Below are 14975 nucleotides of genomic sequence, written 5' to 3'. Positions count from 1 at the left end.
ATCCGAACGGCTAAATTGAGAAAGCACTTTTCATGACAAGCATTACTCTTGGAGAATTTGTCAATTCCTCGCAAGAGGCAGTACCCGTGAAAAAAAACTTTAGGTGGCACAGGCAGGGAACGAACCCAAAACCAACGCACTGGGTTTCGGAATTAGGAAAATCAAAATGGAGCAAAATCAAAGCTTTCAAAAAGCCAACAAACAAAAAATCTAACAATTTTCAAATACAATGTTTAAGTGCTATGATTTTATTTGGAAAAGAAAACTGTTTACAACATAGTTTTTTTTAATATTATCATGTATAATTATTATTATTATTTTATCATTAAATTGCCCTAAAAAAAACTGGATGTTACTTTTTACATCCCTTTGAAGCTTGTTGCCTGGTTTCCCAAAACGTTTCCATTAACATATCAGCTTGTTTTAGCAACCTTAAAAAAATAACAACAAAAATTTAAGCAACTAAACTATAAATGAAAACAAAAGTGAAACAATCTACGGAAAATCGAAAACAAAAAAACAAAAAAAAAATATATTTTTGACTCAAATTAATTTAAAATAATACACAAAAAACTAACGTCAATATTAAAAATTAAAATAAATCTAAAAATAAATTAAAAACAATATAATAATTTCATTTTTAAAAATGAGGAATAAGTGCAAATAGAAATAGAAAGTTTTTTTGAGGTAAAATTCTTAATGTTAAAACGAAATAATGAAAAACTTGACACACGCCTTTTAAAATAAGTTTGTTATAAGACAAGATTTGAAGAAATTAATAATTTAGTTTCGTTACCGTTTTAAACAAAATAAATTAAATAAAACAAAAAATACGTGACAATCGTTAACATTTTAAATTTAACCATGGCCTAAAAGACGATAGAAATTCACATGGGTGCTTGTTTAGGTTTTTAATTTCAATTTTGTTCTGATTTGTTGTTTTAAAGGCTCATTTATATTAATAAGGAATAAAAGGGTGTCTCTTACACAAAGCAGCGAAAAACAAACAAATGTGTAGTGTGTGGATATTTACATGCTGCTTTCACAATCTACGTAGATTTAATTTGTTTTGTGCCCTATTCCAATAAATGTATGTATAAAATAAAGAAACTTTTAGAACTTAATTTTTACAATGATAATGATTAAAAATGTACCCAATATATAAACAAGAGAAAAGAAAGGACTTATCTGGTTCTGAAATAAACAGAGCATGAAGAGCTTTCCAACTGCCCATTCCGTATACGTCAGTTAATAAATGTTAAGAGCTTGTACTTTTTATGGAAACATTTGGATCACTAGCATAGCTGATAAAAGAAACCAAGTTGGGACCGACGAGATCCGACAATTTCTTAACCAAAGTTTAATAAATTTTTGTATGTAAATTAAATTTAAAAAAATTAATAAGCTCCATATGAAAGCCAATAAATATGTGAAACAAAATAAAGATAAACTTTTTTTTTCCTATTTAAAAAACATTTATTACTTTTTAAATATATTCAATAAAAATAATAATAATAAAAAAATAATAATAATAAATTGTATTCCATAAAAAAGATGCAAACATTTTAAAAGATTATTTAAAAAAAAGACTGTTTTTTTATACTATTCATTTATATATTCAAAAAAAGCGTTTGATATTATTTCTTAATTTTTCATTTGTTGTTGTTCTAATATTACTTGCGTTTTATACACACACGATGATAAAAATTGTGGTTTTTCTTTCTATTTTCTTTTGTTTTTTTTTCTCTTGCACTCTCACTTTTAATATATATATATTTTTTTAAATTTTATATATATTTTATTTTTATTTTTTTTAATAATAAGTAATCATAATTATAAGAATATTTTTTTGTTTTGTTGTTGTTTTTTTTTGTTTTTAATAAAAAAATGCGTTTAATAATATAAATTAGTTTTATAACTTTGTTGTTGTTGCTTTTTGTGTTTACTTCTATACGTTTTTTTCTTGTTTAATTGTTTCTTTTGCTCTTTATTTGTAGTGTTTTTTTTTTTAATTTCTTTTCATTTTTAAATTGAATATGGTGTGTTTTTTTTCTTTTCTTTTTTTTGTTTTGTTTTTCGATTTTCTTTAGACTTAGCTTATCTACCAGTTAGCCATACCAGGCTTATTGAGTGTCATAAAGTATATTTGACACGACGAAGCACCTTTGGCACTGCTGAAGAACACCTTGTCATTCCTTTCGCAGAGGAATTTCAAGCGTTGAGCTTTTTTGTGCATAAACACACCGTCCAAATGACCGGTCTCAACTGAACGAATCTAGAGTTTTAAGGAAATATTTTTTTTTAAATTATTATTTTTTATTAATATAATTTGTTTAACTTACTTCAATTGCTTTATTGCCCCAGCCCATAATTTGACCTGTACCGATGTAGGCTACTGATGTTGGCATCTCGCCCCACTAGTTTAATAGAAAAAAAAATCAAATTTTGAATGTACACCGGTTTAAATAATATAAAATGAATTTTTAATATAATGAATTACGAAATATGATAGATTTGCGATTAGATAATAATATATGTATGTATATGAAGTTGATAAAATATTTCGACCACTTTCCAAAAAGATACCTATAGTACACTACGGCAGATCTTGGAAAAAAACCCAGGAGCTTCAAATCGATACCCACCATCTCTTTATCGATTTTAAAGCCGCGTATGACAGCATCTATAGGGAAGAGCTCTACCGAGCAATGTCTAGTTTTGGCATCCCTGTCAAACTTATCCGTTTGTGCAGAATGACGATGGAGAATGCACGCTGCTCTATCAAGGTCGGAAAAGATCTTACCGATGCATTTGATGTCAAAAAAGATTTTAGACAAGGCGATGCACTGTCATGCGACTTCTTCAACATCGTTCTGGAAAGAATTGTGCAAAACTCAACCGTCAACACTAGAGGCACAATCTTCCAAAGATCCATCCAATTACTCGAATACGCAGATGATATTGACATAATTGGAAGATCAAAGCGTGATGTCAGTGGAGCGTTTTTGAGCATTGCGACGGAAACGAAGAAGATGGGTTAAGTGGTCAATGAGGGCAAGACCAAGTATATGCTGTCATCAAAAAAGGACACTGAACGACGACGTCTTGGACAAAACGTCACCATGGACAGCTATAACTTTGAGGTAGTTAAGGACTTTGTCTACCTAGGCACCGCTATTAATGCAGACAACGACACCAGCGCTGAAATCAAACAAAGAATAACTCTTGCAAATCGTTGCTTCTTTGGACTTAGAAAGCAATTGAGAAGTAAAGTCCTTTCTCGAGCATGTAAAATCACCATCTATAAGACACTCATCATCCCGGTTCTCATTTATGGCACTGAGGCCTGGACCCTGTCAAAGAAAGATGAGAGCGTCTTAGGATGCTTCGAGAGAAAAATTCTTCGGGTGATTTTTGGTCCCGTACGCATAGATGGAGTATGGAGGAGAAGATATAACGACGAACTGTACGGGCTGTACAGCGACACTGATCTAGTTAGCAGAATTAAAGTCCAACGGCTTAGATGGCTAGGTCATGTAGAGCGGATGGACATCAACGCTCCAGCCCGGAAGGTCTTCGAATCCAATCCCGAGGGACGGCGCAGTAGAGGAAGACCGCGAGCTCAACCAACTTGGCGTGCGAAACTGGAGACAGCTAGCTAGGGACCGAGCTGGCTGGAGACGCTTGTTAAGTAAGTAACCTATAGTGCTGCACTTAATTATTGGCACAGCAAGCTATTTAAGCTTTGATTTAACATTTTGAGCCTTGGAAACACGCTTTTTCTTTGTCTAGTATATGTATGTATTTATTATCAAACATAGTTTGATTAAAATAAGTTTTTCAGGTTTAAAGAAAAAGGAATTATGGACAAGAAAGTTTATATCAACATTTTGAAAGAAAACCTGAAAAAAGTGCTGAAAAATTAAACTTAACAGGCGCGTTCACTTTTCAGCACGACAATGACCCGAAACATACGGCTCACGACGTGCGTATGTGGTTGGCAAATAACATTGCACATATGCTTCCACACCCACCACAATTCCCGGATATCAATCCAATTGAGCATTTATGGGAATAGTTGGATAGGCGCGTAAAAAAGCGTTTGATATCTAATAAAGCTCAACTGAAACTAGTATTGATAAAGGAATGGCAAAACATTGGAGAAGAAACGACACAAAAATTTGGTGCATTCTATGCCAATGCGCTTGGATGCTGTTATAAAGCAAAAGGGCCTCTTTACTAAGTACAAATACTAACTTATGCTTATTTACATTACTCTGTTTAAAGATTTAATATATGGTTCCAATATTTTTGTGCTGGGAGAATTAGATGTTTTGTTATTCATTTTTTTTTCTTTAAATCTGGACCACTCATTTTAAATTAAACCGACTGCTTTTAATAGTATATATATGCATATACCAAACCAATACAAATTTTAAAAATATCTTGTTTCCAAGGCTTAAAATATTGCTTCAAAGTTAAAAAAGCGTGCTGTGACAATAATTAAGTGCGGCACTGTACGTTCACTTTAGGTTTGTAATACAAACCCCGAAAAAAAATCATTGCTCAAGTCGTACTTTTTGGAAATTCGGTAGTTTTTTCTACGAACAGTAGAAAAAATAAAATGTGAAGGAGTTCAAATGTTTTTTAAAAGTAATTATGAATAAAATGCAGTTCGAAAGGTTTTTTGAAATAAGTTGAAAAACCTGAAATTGCCCAAAAATTTTTGGAAATCTCTACAAAGCAAGTGAATTCCTTTTTCGTAAGAAGTAACAACGAAGGTAAATATTAGTTTTGATCCAACTCCTAAGGTCCCTCTAGTTGGAGAAAAGTAAACTAAGGCCGACTTTGTCAGTCGTCAAAGTTGAACATAACTTGATGATTTTTATAATCAATTCGTGATTTTGTTTTTATTTACTCAATGTTGACGTTTTGAACGGTTTTTTTTTTCAACTTTAGAATTAGTCAACTGAAGATTGGTAATTGGTATTGATTTTTTTAAAAATATTTATTTTGATGTAGAGTTTTTTTTAAACTTAATTTTATTTTCATAAAAGTTGGAAAATGAGTGCTTCCCAAAACGATCATTTCGTTGCATAACAATTTTAAGACGAAGTAAAAAATCAATTGTATGCATTTTTAATTGTAAATAATACTGTGTGTTTTCAACAAATTCTTGTGCGGCGCGGTGTAAGCCACTTTTAAGGACAGTAAGCGCCACCCTTAATTTTTAATAAGTCTGTTTGAAAGTCTTTCGCGTAGTTGAACTGCATATTGTCTATAATATTACTATTATATTATCCTCAATCAAAAAATTAAACCCTGTTTAACAGACATTTAGTTATAAAATTGACAGTTTCTACTTCATTTTCAAGTAGGGAAGTTTTTAGATTATCAAGTAGGGAAGCTAAGAAACAAATTAGTGAATAAAAAGAATTTTTAACTTGCGTGCAAACTTTAGAGTTGTATTAAACTCCAAAGTTGATGAACTTGAAAGGGCCCTAAATAGTTCAGATCTCACTTTTCTATTGCAAAGCAAGTGAAAAATTATTGAGAAAAGAAAGCATGCAATACTACAGGTGGTGGACCGTAAACTGGGGCCCTACTCTGTAATGCGTTTCGAAAGCAAATATTTTCGAAAACCAATATTTTGTACAATCTATTTCTAATGCGGATTAGAAAAAAACGTACGGAATGAAAATGCGTTTCCGAATTTTATTAGCGTTCGAAAACGAAAATTTTCTTTCTACACGTAGAGAGGTAACGAATTGAATTGTGTAAAATAGATAAAATCTAAGTAAAGTAATAGTAATTTTATTCAAAATTAAGCAAATAAATTCCATTACAGGAAATCATCAGCGAAAAATGTGCATATCAAACAAAAGCAATTTGAAATTATGGCAGAATTCGTATGACTTGAAAGAAAAAAGTATACCTTGGCAAAAGACAAATTTCAACACAAAAAACGAAATGACTATGAAAAAAATCAGCTTGAACTTTCTAAGCTTGATTTAAAAATAGAGATGTGGCAATTGCAAAGCAGTGAAGTGTAAAAAAAAGTCATTACGAGTCATTAATTCTCAAGTGATAATAATGACTGAATTTTAATTTAAATTTTTTCCTCGTCTTCTTGTGATTTGTTTTGATTTTTGTTTTGCATTTTTCTTTGACAAATCTCATTAGAAATACTTCGAGACTCGGCAAATCTATTCGATAAATAGAAAAAGTACTAGATGATGGTTTTATTCCATTCGAACATTTTACAGAGTACGAATTCATAAAGGAATCGAATATCAGATTCGAATCGGAGTGGATGTGCATTCCTTTAGCAACCACGAAGAAGGTGTTATAAGACTGACTGGCCTTGAAACTTGAACAGAGGAATAAAAGACACAATTTCATTTGGATTCACAAATTCTTTCGAGTCTTTAGAATCCCATGAACATTCTGAAAGGGAGCAACTCGCCAAAGCGATGTTTCGATGCCATCAAACGTTCGTCGATAGTGTGATAACAGTTCCACTGCTGCGTCTTCTAACACTTTGCTTCAGTCAAATGATTTCTCAAGTCCTTTTAAAAATGAAATAAAGATGCAACAAGAATCCTATCTCAAATCATCAATGCCTCCCATCAAATCTGACTCTGCATTTTTAGTGTTAGTCCTCACGTATTCTCTTCATTTAATGGTATTCATTTTTAACAAAAAAAAAAAAACAAATTGAAACTAAACCAAAAGATGAACAACGACCTCCAAAATTAAGATTTCTGTGTAGTGATGCTTTTTTGATTTCATTAGATGCTTATAGTTATAATGTAGTTTTGTCCGTGTTCGTTGCGTTAAAAAATGTTCGTGGTCTTGATACCAGAGACTTTGTGATAGGCGTGTTAAAAATGCGTTCCTACCAATTATAACAATTATTAAGAAGGTTAAGCTAAGGTACTGCCAATTGTATCCTTTATTGTTTTCATGATCCAGCAGTAAACTTTTGATCTGTCCTTGACGTTTATGAAGCTTATAAAATAAAAACTTTGTCCATCAATTAATTGAATGAATCTTTTAAGTGAACGATCAATGTTGTCAAAAAAATGTCGACTAACTTTTTTCTTGAAATGTATGTAATTTTGTGGGGAGGGGGGGATGAAAAGATTTGACAAATAAAATTACCTGCAAAACAATGTTCTTCGATACACGACCAACAGTATTCACATAAACTCCTTCATTATCATAGCAAAGAAGTAATTGCATTCCATTCGAATTTGGAAGCGCTACAATACAATGCGGTATGATTGCACCCTGAGTCTGTAAAAAAAAAAAACAAAAAGTTTTAGAAAAACAATTCAAATTAAAAAAACGGTTTACTTATCCGAAACTTAAATATTTGAGATAAATTACCAAATTATTCATTTTCATTAAAACTAGTCTTGGGACAAAATTTGTTTTAAATCGTTTCCGAGTGTTAAGCTTATTGATTTTTGATTTAATGTTAATGAAATTATTATTGTTAAACACTATTTTCATTGTTTACATTTAAATACAATTTTTGAAAAAAAAACATTAAACTCAAAAGCTTTTTTAAACTGCTTTTCCGTTAAACAATTTTGTAACAAACTCAATAATATTGGCGTGAAAAAATATTTTGTAATGTTTCTAAACTTGATAGTTTTCCTGAAGGTTTCGTTTCAGCTATTAGACCTTGTAAACCAGTTTACTTACATGTTTAGGAAGATAGATATCATAAACTTCAGCAGAGTCCAGATCGACAGCATGGAAACCTTCGGCTGAGCCGTAAATAACTTTCAATCTGGATTGATCTTCTATTGTTAGATCCACTAGCAGAGGACGATGTTCAAGTTCACCAAAGTTCTAGAGAGAAAATAAAATAAACAAATTATCAGAAATGAAATAAATAATAAGACTAAGAAAAACTTACTTTAAATGCCATGAACTTATGGTAAGGCTTTGGCGCCCAAGCATAAATTTCAATCGAGTCTTTTAAAGCAATCACTAGGAACTTAATCCTTTCGTATTTAACTATTTTGAAATGTACAGCACCTTGAAGATCTCCGACATTAATCCAACCATTGCGTCGTTCTACTTGCTGCAAAATTTCAGAAGTAGTTAGAAATAAGAATATCGAGCAAAAATATTATCGCCTCATTTTGAATAGCGAATCGAAAGTTTGACTTAAGCAAACATTTTTAAATCACTTGTTTCGCGACACATCTTTCTGAGCATTACAACTCAGATTTCTCAAATGTTTGATATGCTATTCAAAATAGGTATTAGGTACCAATAAGATTCGAGTATACTTACATCTGAGAGACCATCGGTTCTAAGGATTTTTGACTTTAACCAAGAAAGATAATACACACGTACACGATTCTTTTTTCCAGATATTGTAACTAAGATATTCTGTCCTTCGAGCACTTCCATCTGTTGGAATCGGCGACGAGAGATCAATTGATAGACCTTTTGATAAAGAGATTCGAGGAATATTAATGAGCACTTAGTTTGTGTGTTGTTATACAAGCAAACATACCTTTCCTTGTCCCGATCGATCGAGCAACATTAAACCATTCTCGGTTCCTATCAGTAAATTGACACCCCACAATGCAGCACACAAAATTTCCGAATTGAAACGCTTCTTATATTTACGAATTTCAGGAGTGTCACTTGAGGCGTCATGCGACGTTGGTGTCACATTCACATTCACGTGACTTTCCCGACGGGACGGTCCTGAACCGCCGGCACCAAATCCGAAAGTGAGGAAGCTCCTTTGTTTCTGTTGGAGAGCATAGGCATGGGGCGGAAGTGAAGGTGGTGTTATTGATTTATTATTATTATTAATACTACTACTCGATCTAGTTTTTGTGATCGAATGATTTGGACTATTTTGTCGTGACGACGACGAAATAGTCGATTGTGGCGAACTATTCGACGCAATAAACGACTTGGAAGGTGTGGAATGGACTGATGAGCTAACGGCCGCTCGATACTAGAAAAATGTTTAAAAATGAGATTATTATAATACTTAAAAAAAAAGAAACAATAATGATATTCATTTGCAGTTCAAGCTCAAATGAAGGTTAAATATATTGAAAGTGCTTTTTTTTAAATATTAACTTAAGTTTATTTTTTGATTAAATGCATATTTGTTTTTTATTTGCTATTAAAGGTATACTTTTGATAGAATGCAAATTCTAGGTGAATTTTTTCATGCAAAAAGTTTTTCTTTGTTATTTTCTTTAGAGAACAGAAAAGTTAATGTTTGAATTAAATCAAAAAATAAAATAAATTATTGTTAGTTGGATGTTAAAACAAAAGTACCGATGATACTACTCAATTAAATGAAAATATTATACATACAAAATAAATAAAATTCTTTTAAAAATACAAAACATATAATAAATATTGTGTGATTAGTCTTTCCCAGACGCCATGGTTGTTAAAAGAATGAAACAATAATAATTAATAAAATAAAATTATTCTTAAAGAACGATTTATTTATTTAGCTGAATGATAAATGTGAAAATTGTTCTATTTTTAACAAAAAGCTTTGATTTTAAGTAATAATATGATGCGAAGTATGTTTAGCGAATGTCATTTTGCAGTTTTTATAAAAAAAACTAAGACTAGTAGGGCAGTGCTCGTGGAGAACTTACAGCCATTCAGGGCATATGTTTTACGCAGGAATAGAGATAAACTTCAAGGCTAGTTTAAGGTATCTGCCAGAAAAGCTAACGCACTTAGACCAATAGTTGGCTCTTTCTGTACCACATGGATCTAAAGATCTACCTTCATATTAAAACCAATTGGTGTTAGATATGAAGCGTTTGAAAAATTTAATGTCGGAATTAGTAGTAGAAGTCTCTTGAGTGGAGTATTCGTCTTTGTGATAGGACAGGACATGCAAAAAAATGATACACTTTCCTTTTTCTTCTTCGTCTATGCAGCTTCTGCAAAAATCTTTTTCAGGAGCTCCAAGTCTAAAAGCATACCAACCTATTGGACAATGTCCTGCAAGAAAAACTGTAACGGAGCTAATGTGCAACCTAACAACAGAGAATTGCTTTGAGCGTTTAGAATCAAGCATCGGACGACAAGTGGGGCTAAAAGTCCATCAGTGGAATGTGCATTATGCTTAAGCAAAAACTTACAAGTAGTTAAGGGTAAACCGATGATAGATTGGCTAACCAACAAAGGTACTCTTGAAGAATTTGTCAAAAACTTTCAGAAAATGTATTGCCACGAGCTGATACAGGTTAAATTTAGTATCTTTCACGATACCTATAATTTTGGAGACCACAGATTCTTGAACATCGGAGAGTTTTGACTGTTTTAAACTATAAAAAACAATTAAATGAGATTCCTATCGTATACTCGCTTTAGACTCGACAAGTCAATTTGAACATTAGGAGGTATTTCAATTTCCTAGTGATTAAAAATTCAATAGATTCGAGTCACCTAAATCATAATATGAATCGGTTGAAGTATTTGAGTTCTTTTAAATCTACTCAGCCAAATGGCTTGTCGCATATGGAGTCAATTTGACACGTGTAGCTTTACTCTTGGAAAATTAGGAGGTGTTTAAATTTCCTAGGGATTGAAAATCTAATAGATTCGAGTCACCTAACGTTAACGTTAGGTTAACGTATTTGGATTTTGTAAAATCTATTTAGCCAAATTGGCTTAAAGTTGGTCTGGTTCGAAATTAAATGGCTTGTCGGAAATGGACGACTTTAAAAACGTAAAAAAAAACAACAGTCCGTAGTAACCATATTTTTCAGTCTCACACACCGTTCAGAAGAAAAGTGCTTGACTGTAGAGAGGTGGTTCTACCCCCTTTTTTAAAAATCATAAACTTATCACTAACTACACCTGTATTCCCTGAAAGTTGGAAAAATTCGGATGTTATACCTGTAGAAAAAGTAAAGAATGCAAAGAACCCAGAACAGTGGAGGCCGATAAAAATGCTGCCTACATATAAAAAAATATTGGAAGTGGTAGTTTGCAATCAACTTTCGTGTTTTGTAGAGGATGAAAAACTGCTTTGCGTCAAACAATCTGGATTTAAGCATGGTCACTCTTGTGAGACTTCAATGAGTTGGATCATACACGAATGAAAAAAAGATGTGGATAAAGGAAACAGTATTTTGGCAATTTTGTTGGATCTTCAACGGGCATTCGAGACTATAGACAGAACAATTTTAGTGGATAAACTGTACAGATATGGAATCAGGAAAAATGAACAAGATCTGTCTGTTTGCGGATGATACGCTTATATATGTCAGTGGCAAGGACGTTCCTACTCTGGAAACACTACTTCAAAGAGATTTGGATTCAATATACCTATGGTTGTGCAAAAACATATTGAAACTAAATACAACAAAAACGAAATGTATGTGCGCAAATAGTAACGATTTTAATAAATGGTGATTTCATTGAGTGTGTTTCGGAAATAAAATATCTAGGTGTTTACATTGACAATAAATTAAAATTTAACTTCCATTTAAACAAACTCTGTGATAAAATATCAAAAAAGTTGGGTTTTCTAAGAAGAATCAGAGATTGCATTTCCATGAGTTGTGCTCTGACAATTTATAATACAACTATATTTCCTCATTTTAATTATTGCTCTTCCATTATTTATAGCTTAAATTTATTTAAATAAAAAATCAACTTCTTATTAAAGACTAATATTTTGTAAGCAATTGTACAAATAGAATTAAGAGTTTTCAAGACTAATAAAAACAATAAATAAAAAAAAAGTCAGTAGAAAACGATGCAAATCAGTCAATTCCACAGTTTTCTTAAGAATTTCGGGTAAGGATCCTGGTTTACACCCATACAAAGTTAAGCGGACTCAAAAATTGATACTGATGGAAAATTTAAAGCGACTTTCTCTCTCCGATTGGGCTCTAGAGAAAATGTTTTAAGATGATGAAGCTTATTTTCGACTCAAGGGATTCGTCAATAATCAAAATTTGCGTTAGTAGTGGGGTAAAAATCTTCATTTTGCTTCATGAATCAACACTTCAAAAAATAACTATTTGGTTGAATTTGAATGCCGGCGGCGGCGTTATGGGCCACATTTTTTCGTCGACGATAGCGATCTTTATGTTACTGTCATAATGGGCGCCATGATTACCCATTATTTTTGTACAGAATTGGAAGATATGGACTTGAGAAGACTTGTGGTTTCAACTGGATGGTACCACTGGAACGTGACTTAACGCCTCTAGAACTGCCATATGAACGAAGTCGAGTTACAATCATAAATGTACTTCAATTGCGCTTCAAGCTTATGCTACATGTTTTGAAATATCTCAAATGATTTGCGGTTTAACAAAAGTTGTCGAATCATTATGTGTGTTTATCTTTAAATTTTTAAAAAGTAATATTTCAAAAACCTGACAATTGAATTGAATTAAGGGCATCAAAACCCATTGAACATAACAAATACAATTCTGGTGCGTTTCAAAAAATGGAAATATGTAAAATGTATAAATGTGAACAAAATTGTTGTTAGTCAAACTTTCTATGATTTCGGTTTTCTAAAATTTTTAGTGAATATGATATTATATTAAACAAAACTAAGAATGAAACTAAATTAAATGATAAAACAATGTCAATACTTTTAGTGCATATTTTCCTTTTTGTAACCTAATCTAATTAATTTCCTCAAAAACAAACATTTCGTACACCCAAAAAATGAATTAAAAACAATCCCTGATGGTTGCACATGCTAAACATACTCATCATTTTATGAAATAAATAAGAACAAAATGTATCAGTGTTCCTTCAAAATAAAGGTTAACACAATTTAAAATTAATTTCGTTAACAAAAAAATATATTATATAAGAACAAATAAAATGTTTTTAATAAAAGATAAACAATTCCTATACTTTTCTTTTCTACTGCATTTTTGTTTTTAAATATAGTAGGTATAGAAAATAAACAATATGAGGCTCCATCCATTAAAATTAACAATAAATAAACAAGAAATTAATTTTTTTAAATATATGTATACAAAAAAAAAACAAGAAAATTAATGCAGCAACAATTAATATAAATATATACGAGTATAACAAAAAATCATACGACAGAAAACTCTTTAATTTTTTTTTTTAAATCTATACGAGTATAAATCCATTTAATGAAATATTGTAACAACATATTATTGAACAAAAAAATCAATTACTTATAATTTGTTTTGCTTGTTAATTTAATAAATTTTTAGTGAGAAAAAAAAAATAGAATTTTTATTTTCTATACAAAAGAAATAGAAACAAACAAAAATAATACAAACAATATCAATGGAAGTTGCTTGTTGATGTTTGTTTGAACATTTTGTAGTATTTTTTTAAAATTTTTATTTTTATTGTTGTTGTTGTTTTGTTGTTGATTTGGCAGAAATACTTACTATTTTTTGAATTTTTTTCATTTATTGAGAATTTTTTAGTGGATTCGATGATGTGGCCATCAGCTCAAACGTCGCGGAAAGACAAAACACAATGAAGAATAAAATTCGTTATAAAAAAATATTTGTTTTTTGGTTTGTTTTTGTTTTTTAAAAAATTCTTTAACAAATCAATTTTTAGTCAAAAATAAGGTTTAGTTATGGTATCTAAATAAAATCTCATTCACTTTTGCTTTCCAAGTACATTCATCGGGGTAAGAATAATAAATAAATTATTTTAACAAAAAAAAATAATAAAACTATGTATTATAATAAACATATGCACGAAATGCTTTTTACTCCTTTTCAATATTATTATACTTTTTATATTTGTTCTACTTTTGTTTACAAAAATAAAATTAATAAATTATTTGATCGCCTAAGATAAATAAATATGATGAGATAATTAAAGGTAGAAATGCTCTACATGAAAAATTTAATGTCCAAACCAAATGATTAGTCACACAACAACACTTTCATTGGTTTAAAATAATAATAAAAAACAAACGGATTAATTTTTTTTAAATTATATCAAAGTTTTTATGCTAAGTTTTTCTCTTTTTGTACTTTTTTAAAAATTATTTTGAATGATGGTACTATGGTAAAGCTCACATATATTTTTAAAAAATAAAAAAATAATAATTAAATAACATCGATCATTGTTATATTTACCGGATAAACGGAAGAACAAATTAAAATAAATAATAACAAAAAAAAACAACACTATTTTTAAATACAAAGCAAAATAAGAAACGATAGACTTACCTCTTCACTGGAGGATTTATCATGGCGTGGTGGTGTTGCTGGCGATGCTTGACTAAGTAAGTCTGGCAAAACGCTACTCGTTCGAGTTCCAGGAGTACCCAAGCCACTACTCTCTCCGCTTCGGTTCTAATATTTTTTTAAATTTTACAAAATGAATAAATAAATAAATTTTGTTGTTTTAGATTTCAGTACAAATTCATTTAGGAAAAAATAAGTCGCAAAACACCAAAAACATGATGTGAATTTGAAATTTGATTTAAAAATGATTTTTCTTTTACGACTCGATCTTTGAAGTCGTTTGAATGCCAATAAGGAAATTAGTTTTAATTTTTAATATTTTAAATTGTTGTTGAAAATGATGCGAATTTTTATTTTTAAACAATAAACTTAAAATTGTTTTTTTTTTTTTGTATTGATGTTTAATTGATGAAATTGGACACAAACATGTTTGAGTAAATTTTAATAAGATTATCTTGTTATAACCAAAACCCTATTTTTAAAGCTGATATTGTATAACTTTACAACACTGGTAGGAGAAAAGTTCTAATTTACTTCCATTCCTCATTGTTTGAGTTTTTAAAAGTTTTTACTTTTTAAATAAATAAATAAATATATGCAAATATATTTGATTGACGGCAAATCTAGTTTTTAAACGTCTTCGAGTTTTTAGTTGTTCAGAAATTTGAATTAAATGCCGATAAAGTTATTATGATCAAATTCTATTTTCATTTAATTGAGATTTGATATCTA

The 14975-nt window shown here is 30.5% G+C and overlaps 1 protein-coding gene across 15 annotated transcripts in view; it reads right to left on the bottom strand.

Annotated features, from left to right (window-relative positions):
- Positions 1-225: 225 nt before the first annotated feature.
- The window catches only part of LOC129947820 (serine/threonine-protein kinase mig-15), a 103822-nt gene continuing 89072 nt past the window's right edge, over positions 226-14975 (bottom strand). For 8 of the 15 annotated variants that reach the window (XM_056058519.1, XM_056058520.1, XM_056058523.1 and 5 more), the window contains 9 exons: positions 14226-14351; positions 8540-8995; positions 8314-8469; positions 7931-8098; positions 7714-7863; positions 7165-7299; positions 2343-2417; positions 2106-2275; positions 226-431 (listed from right to left, as the gene is read on the bottom strand). In XM_056058519.1, coding sequence (XP_055914494.1) covers positions 353-431; positions 2106-2275; positions 2343-2417; positions 7165-7299; positions 7714-7863; positions 7931-8098; positions 8314-8469; positions 8540-8995; positions 14226-14351 — 1515 coding nt within the window. In that variant the 3' untranslated portion in view covers positions 226-352. Of the gene's footprint in view, positions 432-1648; positions 2276-2342; positions 2418-7164; positions 7300-7713; positions 7864-7930; positions 8099-8313; positions 8470-8539; positions 8996-14225; positions 14352-14975 lie in introns of those variants that run through there. The other 7 variants (XM_056058526.1, XM_056058531.1, XM_056058532.1 and 4 more) reach the window with 4 other exon arrangements.

Source organism: Eupeodes corollae, chromosome 2 (genome assembly GCF_945859685.1).
Source record: "Eupeodes corollae chromosome 2, idEupCoro1.1, whole genome shotgun sequence".
Taxonomy (NCBI): domain Eukaryota; kingdom Metazoa; phylum Arthropoda; class Insecta; order Diptera; family Syrphidae; genus Eupeodes; species Eupeodes corollae.
The sequence above is the reverse complement of the archived record's forward strand: the minus strand, read 5'-3'. Positions and strand labels throughout refer to the sequence as shown.